Source organism: Rhineura floridana, chromosome 1 (assembly GCF_030035675.1).
Source record: "Rhineura floridana isolate rRhiFlo1 chromosome 1, rRhiFlo1.hap2, whole genome shotgun sequence".
NCBI classification, from domain to species: domain Eukaryota; kingdom Metazoa; phylum Chordata; class Lepidosauria; order Squamata; family Rhineuridae; genus Rhineura; species Rhineura floridana.
This window is the reverse complement of record NC_084480.1, coordinates 175,044,962-175,059,941: the sequence shown is the minus strand read 5'-3', so window position 1 is coordinate 175,059,941 and position 14,980 is coordinate 175,044,962. Positions and strand designations below refer to the sequence as shown.

Below are 14,980 nucleotides of genomic sequence, written 5' to 3'. Positions count from 1 at the left end.
CCACCAGGTATTGCGGTCCCATGCCGTGTAAGGCTTTATAGGTCAAAACCAGCACTTTGAATTTAGCCCGGAAACAAACAGGAAGCCAGTGCAGACGGGCCAAAACAGGTGTTATATGGGCGGACCTTCTGGTCCGCGTCAACAATCTGGCTGCTGCATTCTGGACTAACTGTAGTTTCCGAACTATCTTCAAGGGCAGCCCAACGTAGAGCGCATTGCAGTAGTCCAATCTAGAAGTTACCAGAGCATGAACGACTGAGGCGAGGTCGTTACTGTCCAGATAGGGACGTAGCTGGGCTACCAATCGGAGATGGTAGAAAGCATTCCATGCCACTGAGGCTACCTGAGCCTCAAGAGACAGGGAAGGGTCGAAAAGAACTCCCAAGCTACGAACCTGTTCTTTCAAGGGGAGTGTAACCCCATCCAGAACAGGGTGAACATCCACCATCTGGGCAGAGAAGGCACTCACTAACAGTGTCTCGGTCTTGTCTGGATTAAGTTTCAGTCTGTTAGCTCCCATCCAATCCATTATCGCGGCCAGGCAACGGTTTAGTACGTTAACAGCCTCACCTGAGGAAGATGAAAAGGAGAAATAGAGTTGCGTGTCATCAGCGTACTGGTGACAACGCACTCCAAAACTCCTGATGACTGCACCCAGCGGCTTCATATAGATGTTGAAAAGCATGGGGGACAGTACCGATCCCTGTGGGACTCCACAATGGAGAGTCCAGGGTGTCGAGCAGTGTTCCTCAAGCACTACCTTCTGTTGACGACCCACCAAGTAGGAGCGGAGCCACTGCCAAGCAATACCCCCAACTCCCAACTCCGTGAGCCTTCCCAGAAGGATACCATGGTCGATGGTATCAAAAGCAGCTGAGAGATCAAGGAGAATCAACAGGGTCACACTCCCCCTGTCCCTCTCCCGACAAAGGTCATCATACAGGGCGACCAAGGCTGTTTCGGTACCAAACCCAGGCCTAAAACTCTTGTGGCTGTATAATATAGAACATATAGAACAATTTAAAACAATTATCAATATACAAATAAAATCAGCAAAATTTTAAAAAACAGGTATTCATAGCTCATTTACATGTCCAGATAGGCTTGCTGAAACAAAAAGGTTTTTAGCAGGCATCTACAACAGCACAACAAGGAGGCCTACCCGATATTAATAGGTGAAGTGTTTAAGAGCACAGATGCTGCCACATTGAAAGCAAAACTTCCCACAAATGTAGAGTGAATGTTGTATGGTACTGGCAAAAGTGAAGTTCCACAGATCAAAGCAAGGCACACAGGGGGCAAGGCAATCCCTCAAGTAAACTGGTCCCAAGCTGTTAAGGGCTTTATAGACTAACAGTAAGACCTGGAACTTGGCCTAGTAGCAGATCTTTGAGCAGAAGTGTAATACATGGGCAGGATTTCACTACTGTCAGCAACTGAGCGGTTGCACTCTGCACAAACGGCAGCTTCCAGACCAACCAGAAGGGATATCCCACATATAGTTCATTGCAATTATCCAATCTTGAAATTACCAATCCCTAGACTATGGTGGCCAAGCTACCCCTTTAGAGGAATGGCCACAGCTGTTGCACCAGACACAGCTAGTGGAAGGTGCTCCTAGTCATCTGGGGCCTCTGGTGATAGAGTTGGAAGTAGAAGCACCCCCAAACTACATATCTGCTCATTCAGAGGGAGTGCAGCCTGCAGGGCCAGCACCAGGTTGGGGTGGGCCCTTGGCCACTAACACCCCCCGCCTGCCCCACCTCCCATGTCATGATGCCAGTATGCACTGACATCATGATGTGGAAACCTGCGCTAGCCACGTATGTGTGTGTCATCTGACAAGGTGGTAGAGCACCCACTCCACAATCAGCGTTGGATCGCAGAGCATGATTTATGGCTACAAATCACACTCCAGACCCAACACTGTCAGGGATCGCAGAGCTCCACCTTCACAGCCCCAGCCTGTAGATCTATGCAGGTGCCCCTCAGGAGTGGCCAGGGTCTTTGGCCCGTGCCCCACCTGGCCACTCGCTGGCACCCAACCCTTGCAACCCCATCCAGGGCAGGCAGCTGGCCTATATCTCAGACATGGTAACCACTCACCCACAGAGACACTGTCTTGCCAGGAGTCAAACTCTTGTTTATTTGACTCTCTCATCCAGCCCGCTACTGCATCCAGTATTTGCACAAACTCTCCTGATTCCTCCTCATCCAAGTTATTAATAAAAATGTTGAAGAGCACTGGGTCCAGGACTGAGCCCTATAGTACCATGCTCGTTACCGCCCCATGAGATAAGATTAGTCTGGCAGGATTTGTTCTTGACCAATCCATGTTGGCTTCTAGTAATCATTGCATTGTTTTGAAGGTGCATACAGACTGACCACTTTATAATCTGCTCCAAAATTTTCATTAAAACCTTGTGGATTCCTTTTATACACCACCCATATCTTAAGTCCAGCACCATGCTACTTTGAGGTGCTCTTGGGGAGACATGAGGAAAGTTTTTAGGCTGATTGGTAAAAAGCAGTCTTGAAGTAAAATCCCCTTTTTTCCTCGTGGAAGCAGCAAGTTCTTAACTAGGAAGGGGGGCAAGCACAAGGCTATATTCTGCCTGGCAGGAACTCTCGTCCCCATCACAGCATGAGACCCAGGGTGGCTGGGGTTCTGTTACATAAGGTTTTTTAAAAACATACAAAAATCTAAAGCAAAAAGAACCCAAAACAGATGTGGGCCTCCTGGTCAGTCAGAAAGTAGTTGGAATTATAGAAAAAAACTTTTTTAGAAACCTGTATCGGTTCACACCTGCCAGATGGGCAGACCCCACAGAAACATTACTGGTCTTGTTCAACCTTTTTCTCACTTAACTTGAAATTCCTCCAAACTTGCTCTTCAGGTGAAATCCAATTAAAGGAGGGATATACAGAACTCATTAGAGCCGTTTCACTAATCAAAACTTCTTTTGTCTGAAGAAAAATAATGAAGTTCATTTTGAATCTTATTTCAGAAGAAAACTTGTTGGTAACTCCACTTGAGAGTCTATACTCACACAAGCCCTTCCAAAATGCTGCCTGCAGGCCACTACAAGGGAATCCATGGCAGCATGATATGAGGCTATTAGCAAATCCTCATTGACATCCCCACCCACAGGCAACTGTGTGACTGCTCCATATAAAGCAGACAGTATAAAGGAAGGTAGGCCTATCTCTCTGGTGGCATTCAGAAAGATAATAGTTAATAGTAAGCCTGTTTTTATAACACTAGCCACATTTTATGTCTTTTTCACAAATCTACTGGGAAGGAGTGGGAGAAATATTGTTCCCTAATTTTAGAAATACAGCAAATGGAATACATGGGTATTTTCACAAAAGTTCCTTCCCTCAAGTGGTAGGAAACTGGACCTTTAGAAGGTCAGTTAGGCTACAGTCCTATACTGACGTACCTTGTAGTAAGCCCCATTGCACTCAACAGGACTTACTGCTGAGTAGACATGTACACAATTGCACTGTTAGTTTCTTTTGGGTCACAGACCACTGGAGATTTGTGGTGTTTCTGTAACAGCTGTCTATTCTATCCAAGTTACACAGATAGCAAGTGAACAGGCAGGAGGTTCTATCCCAAAGCAGTCTCAGCTCCAAAGCAACAGCAGCTGGCCCAAAGCTCCAAGATACCTCTTCCCATCCAGTTTGAAAATCTCATAATATTTTTCCTTCTGGTGGCATAGCCAGAATATTTATTTATTTATTATTTTCCAGAAAAATATTTCATATTTCCTAACAGACATTAAAGCAATAAAGGAATGGGGAAAGGGAAGTATGTAGTTGGGAATGGGGAAGGGAACGGATCCGCATTCAGCATCCAACAGTGGCCAAATAAAATCAATGAAGGATGAGTTGTTACTCAATGAAAGCGGACCAAGTGACTGTATGCATGTCCAACATTATCACAGAACTGTTATCTCTCCTCACAAATCCTGCCTCAGGTAGATAGCTGGTTCCGATTTCATCCTATTGTGTATTTCAGGTGCATAGAATACCCCAACAAGTTATCACTGACTATTATAAATGGCAAGCCACACTAAACCTATTAAGACAGCCACCTTGCCATAAAACAGCATGTCTGGAACAAGTGCATAAAATATAGTATTTGTTTTACCAAACAGCTGATACACAATATAGGGGAAGTAACCCAGACAAAGTCAGGTATATTTCTGCAGAGGGTGGCTGTTAGAAATCTCTTTTGGCCATCTTTGCTAATAAACAAATACTATTATGTGACAAATAGTCTCTTTCCATTTTCAGAGCAAAAATACTGATCCTGGAGGACAGGGATAGAAATATTTCCCCCAAAAAATATTGATTGTGAGAATATTACCCTTTTCTCCCCAGTCCTATTCAATGTCCTATTTTCTACCAGATATTTTTGCTTTGACATAATTTACCCCTTCTGATTACTACTTTACACATCCTTCCTGGATTAGTCACATGGGTCATCCCAGCCAATCAGGAATTATGCAGTGAATAGGATGACATCACAACACTACATAGCCAATCAGCTTCATGCCGACATTGCAGAAAACAAATAGTTAACTGAGAGGGAGGGAAATATCTGCTGAATTATTCACATCAGTGCTCCCAATTGATCAGGAATCACTGAGTAAATGAGATTACCTCAAAATATTGCATATATCAGTTTTGGCTTGGTAAAAATGTCATTAAATGCAAATTAAGGTGAGAGTGAGAGCAAGAGACAGCAATGTAAATGAAAAGGCCATAGGTAGTGACACTGGATCTGACCAGTGGGCTGGATTCTGACCTCTCCCATTCATGAGCCATGCTGACAGGTGCATGGGGCTGCTCACCTATCAATCAACTGACATCCCCATGACATCAGGTAAAATGTTACCCTCTGCCCTCATAGAGGCAAAAACAATGGACTTTGCAGCTGCTGATTCTTTATCTTTATCTGTCATGACATCAGGTGTACGGCAGGTGAGTGTCAATTGGGGATAATGGCCTTGTAAGTCAAATTAGGACCCCTGCCAGGCCTATTTAGGCCTACAGACCTGAGGCTCACCACCAATGGAATAGGAAAACATAATTGTAGGTGCTTTTTTTACCTCTACAGAAATGATCCTCAAAGACAGTGTCAGCCCTACTCTGGAGGATACAACAGCCTAACATTGAGACCCTCCTTTGGACCTTGTTATGAAGGGCAGGTAATACTAATAGGAATACAAGTGCTTCCTGTACCTAATCAGGCATTCCCAACAAAGCCCCATACGCTACAAAGCATTTATGTGGGATTTCCTTATGGGAGGAAAGGAGGGGATTTTAGTATAAGAAAATAAAGGATCTAATTTGAAAATGTTACAGTCACTCCCCTCCTTCCCAACACCAGTATGGGAAAGATTGGCATGGCTTCAACCATTGGCCTGAGAACCAACAGCTGGTGGGAGCCTGTTTGCCTCTCTTACAGAAAGAGCTCTATTGCAACAACCATCCAATTTGCCTCTGTGGCTGCAGAGGCAAGGGGAAAGACAAACTGGCCCATTCACTAGCCAGATGAAGAAAAGCTGTCAGGAGACATTTCTTATTTTTGTGGGATGGTCCCCTTGTTTCCTTTTTAATGTAAAAAAAATAGATCTGTGTAAGGTGCTAAAGCCCTTTGGGATGGAAAAGGATATAAATTTATTAATGATGGATGGCTGAATGAAAGTTAAATATATTATATACATAAAAGTCAAGGACTCATTCACCGAAAGTGGCTGATTCAGGATTATTATCCTAAAGTAATCACCTTACTTATAACCACCTTTATTTATACAAGTAATGGAGCACAGTGTTCGCTCCTCAGTGTATACTACAAATCATGACCATGCTGTCCTGCATACCATTATTTGCTTTTATTTGAAGCAGCGGCAACCCAAGAGCTCCTAATCATCAATGGACTGTCCTTCTTTAACCTGCATCAGCCACTGATTAACCACATGGTCACTGTAAATAGATAGATTAAAAATACAAGAGTCTCTCAGGGCAGATTGCAAACTTTATTAGAGCCAAGGCTAGGCTTCTTCTACAACCACCTAGTACCAGCTACACATAACAAAAAGGAAAGTGAAACTAAAGTAACATTTGAAAATTTCTAAACTGTGTAGTTAGGAAAAAATCCCAAATTCCTAAATCCTAACAAGAAATATATCTCAAGATATAACAATAATAAAAATTAAAACACCTAGTATTATTTTGCCTTCCCTAATATATAAAGACTGGGAGAAAGACCATGGGATTTCAATTAGACTTCTGAGTAAAAATGTAGCGGCGTTAAAATCTCTCCCCACCCCCAATTCATTTTTGGTTTCCACAATATGATGTTTTGCAGAAGTATAATCCCTTCAACCATATCTTCTTGGTCATGAAGGCCAGGTAATAATAATAAAAACAGCAACAACTTTTAAGTATAATAGGTTGTGATTTCCCAAGATAACTTTGGGATAAGTAGATGCATTGCTTATGGTCATCCTAACTCTACTTCCTTGCCCCTTTTCCCTCTTTTCAAGATATATTAATGTCCCATGGTATGATCTGAAGGCACATGAGGCCATCTAGCTTTGTTCTGCTCCAGCTGCATACAAATATACTTCTTCAGGCAGACCCCCATGGCTTCCTATCCTGACGCCCATAAAAGATGAAACCTGTTATCAGATTTCATAATTTACCACCATATTAAGAGATTAAATGACCCATATGCTTTAAACACAAACAAAGTCCTTTAATCCATTATTCTGCTCTGTGGTGCTTTATCACTCATGTCATGTTACTCTGCTGCCATGGATTCCACTAAGATGGAAAACCATGAGGTCACTGCTCCACATGGGAGGCAGTTTGGGAAACAACATTGCAGGGGACTAACTGGTGTCTTTAAAACTGGCATAATTGTGCTGCCATTGCATGAGTACTGCTTCATGGTGGTGAGATGGAGTGGGCCAAGATAACTGAAAGGCTCTCTTGACATGGTGAAAATGTATGTGGAATTATCTTGCTTGCTGCTGTAGAAATTGAAGATACTCACAAACATGAATGGAGGCAGAGTCTGGTGGTGACAATCCAGGTAAATGAGACAAAACTGTCCACCCCTTTCTCTTCCCTATTTATACATGGTACAACAAGCAAAAAACAGCCAGAAGACAAACCTCCTGATTAATGTCCTGCCAAAGGACTGTGATCTGTCAGTCTTTCCAGGCGGCTCACAGTGAAATCCTACGCATGTTTGCTTGGAAGTAAGTCACATAGGTTTGTGGGACTTATTCCCAGGAACACATGCATAAAATTGCAACCTCATTCTCCACTGTCCTTTCAGTTGATGTCCTCTTTGTAACAAGCTTTCTGCAGAATACCAGCAATCTTTGTTGTGTAGTCCCCTCACCATCAGGAACTAGCAATGAAAAACACCCCATTCCTGTAATAGGTCCATATTAGGCAACCTATTAGAACCCACACAAAAGTGCCAATTTTCAGTTCCTACTTGCCTTAGCTGTGCTTTAAGTAGTGATCTAGGCAAATTCCTTATCTTTACTTCCTTATCATATAAACCTCTGAATTATGCAATGTTTCACTCTCCCAGCCCACTGAAGGAAGCTCTGGTTGTACTTCATTATTATCCAATAATAATTTCACTACAGACCACTAGAAATGTATGCAATGTATCCGTTTTGCTGATGGCATCTCTTTACCCTAAAAGAAAATGTAGTAATAACAGTAGTGCTGTCAGGGTAAACTTAGCAGCTGAAGTTCAGGGCCCCACTCAGCAGAATGAGCAGGAAGGCACTTAACAGGGATCACAAATCACATTTTGAAGGAAATGAAGTAATACACACATCTAAAGGGGTGGGGGATTAAGGCCTTTCAGTCCAAAATCTAAAATTGCTTAATTGCACCACTGAACACTCTGAAGCTAGGTTGTAGAGAGAAGCGGAATGGGTCATCCTTCCCTACAACTGGAAGAAATAAGGAAGAGAGAGAAAGGAGGGGAGGGAGAGAGGGGGTGCTGCTTTTAAGTATCTGGCATAAATGGACTGACAAAGCAGCACTTCCATAGTGTTGATGCATAAGACACTGAGGATAATGAAACAAATGCCCTGCCACCACAAATGGCCTTCAGCAAAGCCTGATCCTCTTCTTAGCCATTTCCAAGGGACCATCAGCGCAATGTCACACCTTGCCCTCGTACATACAGCCCTTAACCTGCTGGATTCCAATGGTTCTTTTATGTAGGAGAAAATAAATCCGTTCACTTACCTGCAGGACAGCTGATTTATGCCCTCAATGTAGTAGCACACACCACCATTGACACAATAGGACTTGACTGTTTCATTGCATTGTTTAGTATGTCCAGGCCCAGAGGAGAGAGTTGTAGTTACTGGGGGGAAAAAGACAACATGTTAGATGCTTATTTTGCAATTTGCACTGCTTGGGCTAAGTGACTGCTGGAATGAAATATTTTAGAAGAGCCAACCATAGCCTGTGTCCACAGAGTTAATATTTTGTTATGGGGGTTTCTGTTCCACCCTTCAATAAATTCCCAAGGTTGCTTACAAGGGTAACAACAACCAATAAAACAAAGTAAAACATACATACAACCAACAGACTAAACTAGCAATATCTAAAAGAGCAGCATAAAATACTTTCAGGATGGTAAAACAAAATAAATTAAAAAGGTTGTTTGCCTGGTGCCAGAATGAAAGTAGGCACCAGGTGAGCCTCTCTGCACCAAGTATCCCATAGTAAGAATGGCCCTGTCCCTGTGACGGCACCATCCAGCAATGGCATACTCTCCCCTGGGAGGCGTGCTTTGGGAACATCTATTCTCAATAAGTGTTTTACTGGAGGAATTGCCCAAGGGTAGGGTAGCCAATGTGGTGGCCTCCAAATACTATTGAACTCCTGCTCCCATCTTGCCTGACCACTGGCCACGCTGGCTGGGGCCAATGGGAGTTGGCATCCAACAACATCTGGAGGGCACCATGTTGGCGACTCCTGCCCTAGAGAAGCAATTTGAGTGTCCATTCCTTTTGGGGAATGTTTTGATCAAGCAAGTCTAATACTTTTCAGCTTCCTTCATCTCACATCCCTTGAATATCTACAGCTATTAAGCTTGCAGGGTACTCAAGACAAAAAGATATCAATATCACAAATCGCCTTTGGCCTGAAGTGGATGCATGATGATGCACTGGCATTGTGTTCTGATGGCATTTTCTGTGCTGCCCTGCTTCTTCAAATTTGAATTAACAGAAAGCCACCAGACTCCATTTCATGGGCAAATCCAGTGTTGCCTTTCCATTCGCAAAAGGGGTTTTGAACCGCTAAGGTACGGGGGAAGACAATTTTACTGATTTCTCCCCTACCTCCAGCCCCCTGAAAAAAATGCTTTAGTAGTTGTTGCATCCTCTGAAATAAAATGGGAGGTGGTGCACGGGGGTGGGGGGCTGAAGGGGAAATCCATGAAAATTGCCTTTCTTCCATTAGCAGAGCCCTCTGGAGGATCAAAAGCACTTCCACAAATAAATAGGCACCACCACAGCAACAAAGTATCTTTACACAACTCCTCAGCCAAAAGATATATCCAGGCCATATCCATAGCCAGAAGGGCCTTCATCTACAGGGCTATAGAGTCTGGCAATATATTAAGAATCTGGACAGTCTCAGAAGAGGACATTTATTAACCTTATGACTGGAGAAAAAAATATGAGTGGTGTTTTCTAAAAGCTCAGAAAACCAGAAGGAATAACAGTTAGCCTTCAATGAATCTTTGCAGACATTTTTCCATGCAGCAGTCGGGCAGTTGCTAGCTAGCTGTTGTATATAATTCAGGGTTTTCTTTTCCTGGGGTAGCACATTTGCTGTGAAGAAACTATATTTTCCCACCAGCACCAAAAGCATGACAATTAGTATGATAGTGAGTGCTTTGTAGGACATGATTGCATGTGTCACACTTTCCTATCGGACAGTAGTTGTGATACTACTTGTGACAACCAACCCAATTCTCACTCCCATGCAAGTCCCATTTAGTAAATGTTTAAACAATGTGGCTTCTCCCCTTCTTTCTTTAAAAATCCTCTTTTAAAGAGCTGGTGCGCCTTGAGAATGGAAGTGTTCAAGCCAAGGAATAATTTTTTCAAATAAACTGCTCTGCAACAGCATAGCTCATTCTTCCTGCCAGCTTGTGGTCTTTCTTTTCCTTTTAAAATTTGTTTCCCAGAACAGTGTGCTTTCCCAACAACTTGAGTCCCTTCAAGCTGCCACCAAATTCCATCTAAAGTGGAAATCAGCACTGGGATGGGAATTCAAATCCATATTCTGATGGTGGTTTGTTGCAGATTCATTGGGAAAGGAAAAAAAAGAAGCCCGGGGGACATGAGCAGCTGAGTCACAAGATGGCCGCTTAATCTCTCAGCACCTTCTCCCTAGAGGGAAAAACACCCTTTTCGCAGCATTTAGCCACTGAAACTTGCAAATACTGATCCGCTTGGCTAATAGGGCATGATATCTTCCTACATTAAGACCAAAGAAGGAGGGTTAGAAGGCTATTTTCACCCAATTGAACTGGATTGTCCTACCTCAAACAAAAGGCCTCTAACAGACAGCATGGCACCTAGCCATCCTAAATCGACACGAACGTCTCGTGGCAATATGGGACAAAACATTTTAATTTCAAGGAAGAACTTGCCTCACAATTGGGAATATTGGAGAAAAAGCTAGAAGGAAGCTGGATGGCAGCAATAAGACCCATAGATGACAAATTAGAAACACTCAGCTGGGGAAAATTGCTGCCACAGACTCAGAAGCTATGGACAAGGGCTTGATGAACTCAGAGGACATACTATTCCTGAATCATGAAAATAAAATTCTCAAAAATAAGCTGACACAATTGGAAAATCACAGCCATAGATCTAACCTGAGATTTCATAGAATTAAAGAAAATGCGGAAGAACATTCACCCTCAATGACGTCCTTTATAGGAGGATGACTTGCTTCAATTATACCTGACCTAGAAATAAGAGCTAAAGACGTTTATAGAGCTCATTGTGCACTAACTATAAAACCTAAGGACTCTGCTCCACTGGGGGACATCATAGTTTGTTTTTCATGATATGGAAAAAAACTTCTGACAAAAATAAAAAAGATGAAAGACTTAATTTTTGAAGGAAAGTCAATAATGGTCCTACAAGATTTGAGCCCCGAAACCTTGAAAAAATGCAGGGAATTCCACCCTATCACAACCCGGTTGCAAACAGCAGGTATTTGCTACAGGTGGGGCTTCCACTTTCATCCAAGTGTTCCACGGAACGGACAAATATTAACCGCAACCACAATAAAGGAAGCAATGTCCATACTACAATTATGCAACATAGAAGGACCTAAGGACTCAAACTTAATGCCTGAAGATGGGGAAGAAGATGTAAGGAATCAAAATAAGGAGGGAGAATGGCGAAGAAAATGAACAGGAAATTTTTTTTACAAAAGACTTATCACAGTAGAGGGGGGGAGAGTCGACGAGAGGCATCAGGCACGTCGTGAGATTCAAGTGTCATGGTCGACTTCACAGATACATTTCAAGCAGCAAGAAGATAAAATATAAACACTTTAAGAGCTATTAGCAATTTCAGTGGTAGTATTAAATATAGGTAAAAAAGGTAAGCGTGAATGTATATGTCCCTACAGATATAGGGAAATGTGGTTATATATGCACACCTAATACATGGTTAAATGAGGGGAAATTATTTGCAGGGACTTTGTCCCTTTTTGATTGCTACTTCCTATGTTTTAGGGAAAATGTTAAAAAAAGTTAGGAGGGAAGTGGGGGGTAAAGGCAATGGTAATATCAAAAGGGAATAAGAATATACCACATCTTAGTTTAGGTACTTATCTGTTAACAGGTAAAATATATTTATGGGAGAAAGAAATGGTTTAAAAATAGTGACTTTGAATGTTAAAAGTCTAGGTAATGTAATAAAAAGAAAAAGGATAACATCATATGTTAGGAAAATGCATCCTGCAATAACTTTTCTACAAGAGACACAAAGTTAAAAATAGAGTCTTTATTTAATCATAGATATTTTGGAGAGTAATACGTAGCATCAGGTTCCTCTAAGGCAAGAGGGGTGGCTATTATTTTTAAGGCCAATTTCTCTTTTGTAGCAGAAAAGATATGGAAAGACTTCTTAATGGTACTGATTACTTTACAAGTGGCACAATCTATGCTCCCAATAAAGGACAAATTAAATTCTTAACCACTCTCTTAAAAAAAAACTTAAAACCTTTCAAAAAGGGGGTGACTTCAACATTAATCTTAGAGGCATGACATCCTTTAAAAAAAAGAGGAAGAATAACACTCTTAAAAAGCAGAGGAAACAGTCCTCACCTTCTCTGGATGAACAACAATTTGCTACTGTTCTCAAGAAATTTAATTTAAAAGATACCTGGACTGAAATACTTCCAGGGGACTATAACTTTACGTTTTTTCTCAACAACCACTAAATCCCATTCCAGGTTGGACAGTATCCTCATCACAACAGATCTGCTCCCATCTTTAATTAATGCAGAAATAGGAGCAATAAGAATCACAGATCATGCTCCAGTCTCAGTAACTATAGAAAATACACAATTCAATAAAAAAACCCTTTGACCGGAAATTGAACTCTACACTACTCACCACACAGTCAAGCAGAGACATGATCCAAAACGCTTTAATTATTTCAAAGAAAATAATACCCCAGGAATGCTAACCGGAACTCAGTGGGAGGCCATGAAAGCTGTATTCAGGGGAATTTGTATAAAAGAACTATATGAAATGAAAAATAGAAATAATTTGCAAACTAATAAACTAGACAAGCAGATAAAAGATCTAGTACAAAAATATGGGAAAATAGGTTCCCATCAGATTTATAAAAAAATAGAAATAAAGAAATTAGACCTACTGGAAGTTAACAAAACCATGGTTAACATTCTATACACCAAACAAAGGTTTTATGAGATTGGTAGCAGAGGCTCATGGTTACTAGCAAACAGGATGAAACAACAACACAAAAAACATACCATAACTATAATACAAAAGAAAGATGGTTCAATACCTTGTTCTCCAATGGAAATTAGGGAGACATTTGCTACTTTAAAAAAAACTATACCAAAATAATACTGTAGATCCAGAAAATATTGAGAAATGTATACAAAAAGCAGAACTTAAATCCCTGTAAGATACAGATAAAAGAACACTAATGAAAAATATTAGTACAGTGGAAATTGAATCAGTAATTAAATCCCTTAAAATAAATAAAACACCAGGACCAGATGGTTTTACCAATGAATTTTACAAACGACATAGATCAATATTGATTCCACAATTATTAAATCTTTTTAACTGTATATTTCAACGTGACCCTTTTCCACAGACGTGGACTCAATCTAAAATTGTAGTCCTTTTAAAACCTGATTGTGATCCGCGACTTACAGATTCCTATACAAAGGAGGAGGAACAGAAAACCAGGTAACTCCACCCTTTAGGAAGTTACATCATTGGTAAACAGGTACATGGGATATTTCTCAAATATCCCTTAAAGGGAACATGCAAGTTTGCTTATTCTATCACTCCTCCTCAAACTGGCATGCAAGACCCCAACAGCCCCATCTTGACACAAAGTCTCTGGAAACAGTCTCTTGGCAATGGCTTTGTCAAGATTTCAGCTGTCATTTCTGTAGTTGGACAGTAGTTCATCTTGATGAATCCTTTCTCTGTCAGCTCACACACAATATGGTACTTTATCCCTATATGCTTAGTGCATGGTGTGATTCTCTCAGTCTGAGAAGGTCTAACACAACTTTGGTTGTCTTCCATCATCTGGACTGGTCTTTGTACTCTTATTCCAAAGTCCTTTAGTAGTCTGTTAAGCCAAATGGCTTCTTTGCATGCTTCTGCAGCAGCTATATACTCGGATTCTGTGGAAGAAAATGCTATTATGTCTCACTTGTGACGAGCCCAGGAGATAGGTCCATCTCCATACGTAAACAGGAAGCCACTAGTTGACTTGGAATCTGAACTGTCTCGAGCCCAATCTGCGTCAGCGTAACACACAAATTTTGGATCACTATTAGCTAGCAATCTCAGCTTACAAGTCCATAGTCCCTTTCAAGAGCCACCCTTTTGACAGCAATCCAGTCCTTTTGTGTGGGTATGCTAATTTTCCTACATAGGATCCCTACTGCACTTGCTATGTCAGGTCTGGTGTTTGTGGTTAAGTACAGAAGCTTCCCTATTGCTGTTCTATACTTGTTATTGTTTGGCAAAAGTTCACCTACATCATTGTCTTTAAGAAAGTCTATTGCCATGGGCGTTGCTACAGGATAGGCATCTCTGAGTTCTAGAGTCTCTAAAAGATCAACAGTCTTTTGCTTTTGGTTGAGTAGGTAGGAGCCATCTGCTTCCTTTTCAATCTGGATGCCTAGGTAGCATGTTGCAGTGCCTAACTCTTTGATTTCAACTTGCTTGTTTAAATGATGTACAATTTCTATGTAGTCTTGATCTCACTGAGTCGACACGATCAAGTCATCAACATAAATCAAGATATAAGTCAAATGTCCATCTTTGCTTCTGGTGTACAGGCATTGGTCTACCTCACCTTGCTTGAAGCCTTGCTCCTTGAGCATTTTATCCAGTTTCTCATTCCAGGCCCTTGCAGCTTGTTTGAGTCCACACAGGCCCTTTTAAAGTTTGCACATAAGATGTGCTTGCTTCTGGTTCATGAGGCCTGGAGATTGTTGCATGTACAACTCTTCTGTTATTTCTCCATGCAGAAAGGCAGTCTTGACATCAAGGTGTCCAACATGCATCTGTTTGGAGGCTGCCATGCTTAGTAGCATTGTTATTGTGCTGTGTCGGACAACAGGAGCAAAAATAGCATCATAATCCTCTCCTTTTTTCTGCAGG

The 14,980-nt window shown here is 41.5% G+C and overlaps 1 protein-coding gene across 2 annotated transcripts in view; it reads right to left on the bottom strand.

Moving 5' to 3' along the window:
• NRG2 (neuregulin 2) overlaps positions 1-14,980 on the bottom strand; it is a 252,809-nt gene that overhangs the window by 51,294 nt on the left and 186,535 nt on the right. For both annotated transcript variants that reach the window (XM_061587063.1, XM_061587071.1), the window contains exon 4: positions 8,299-8,419. In XM_061587063.1, coding sequence (XP_061443047.1) covers positions 8,299-8,419 — 121 coding nt within the window. The remainder of the gene's footprint in view (positions 1-8,298; positions 8,420-14,980) is intronic.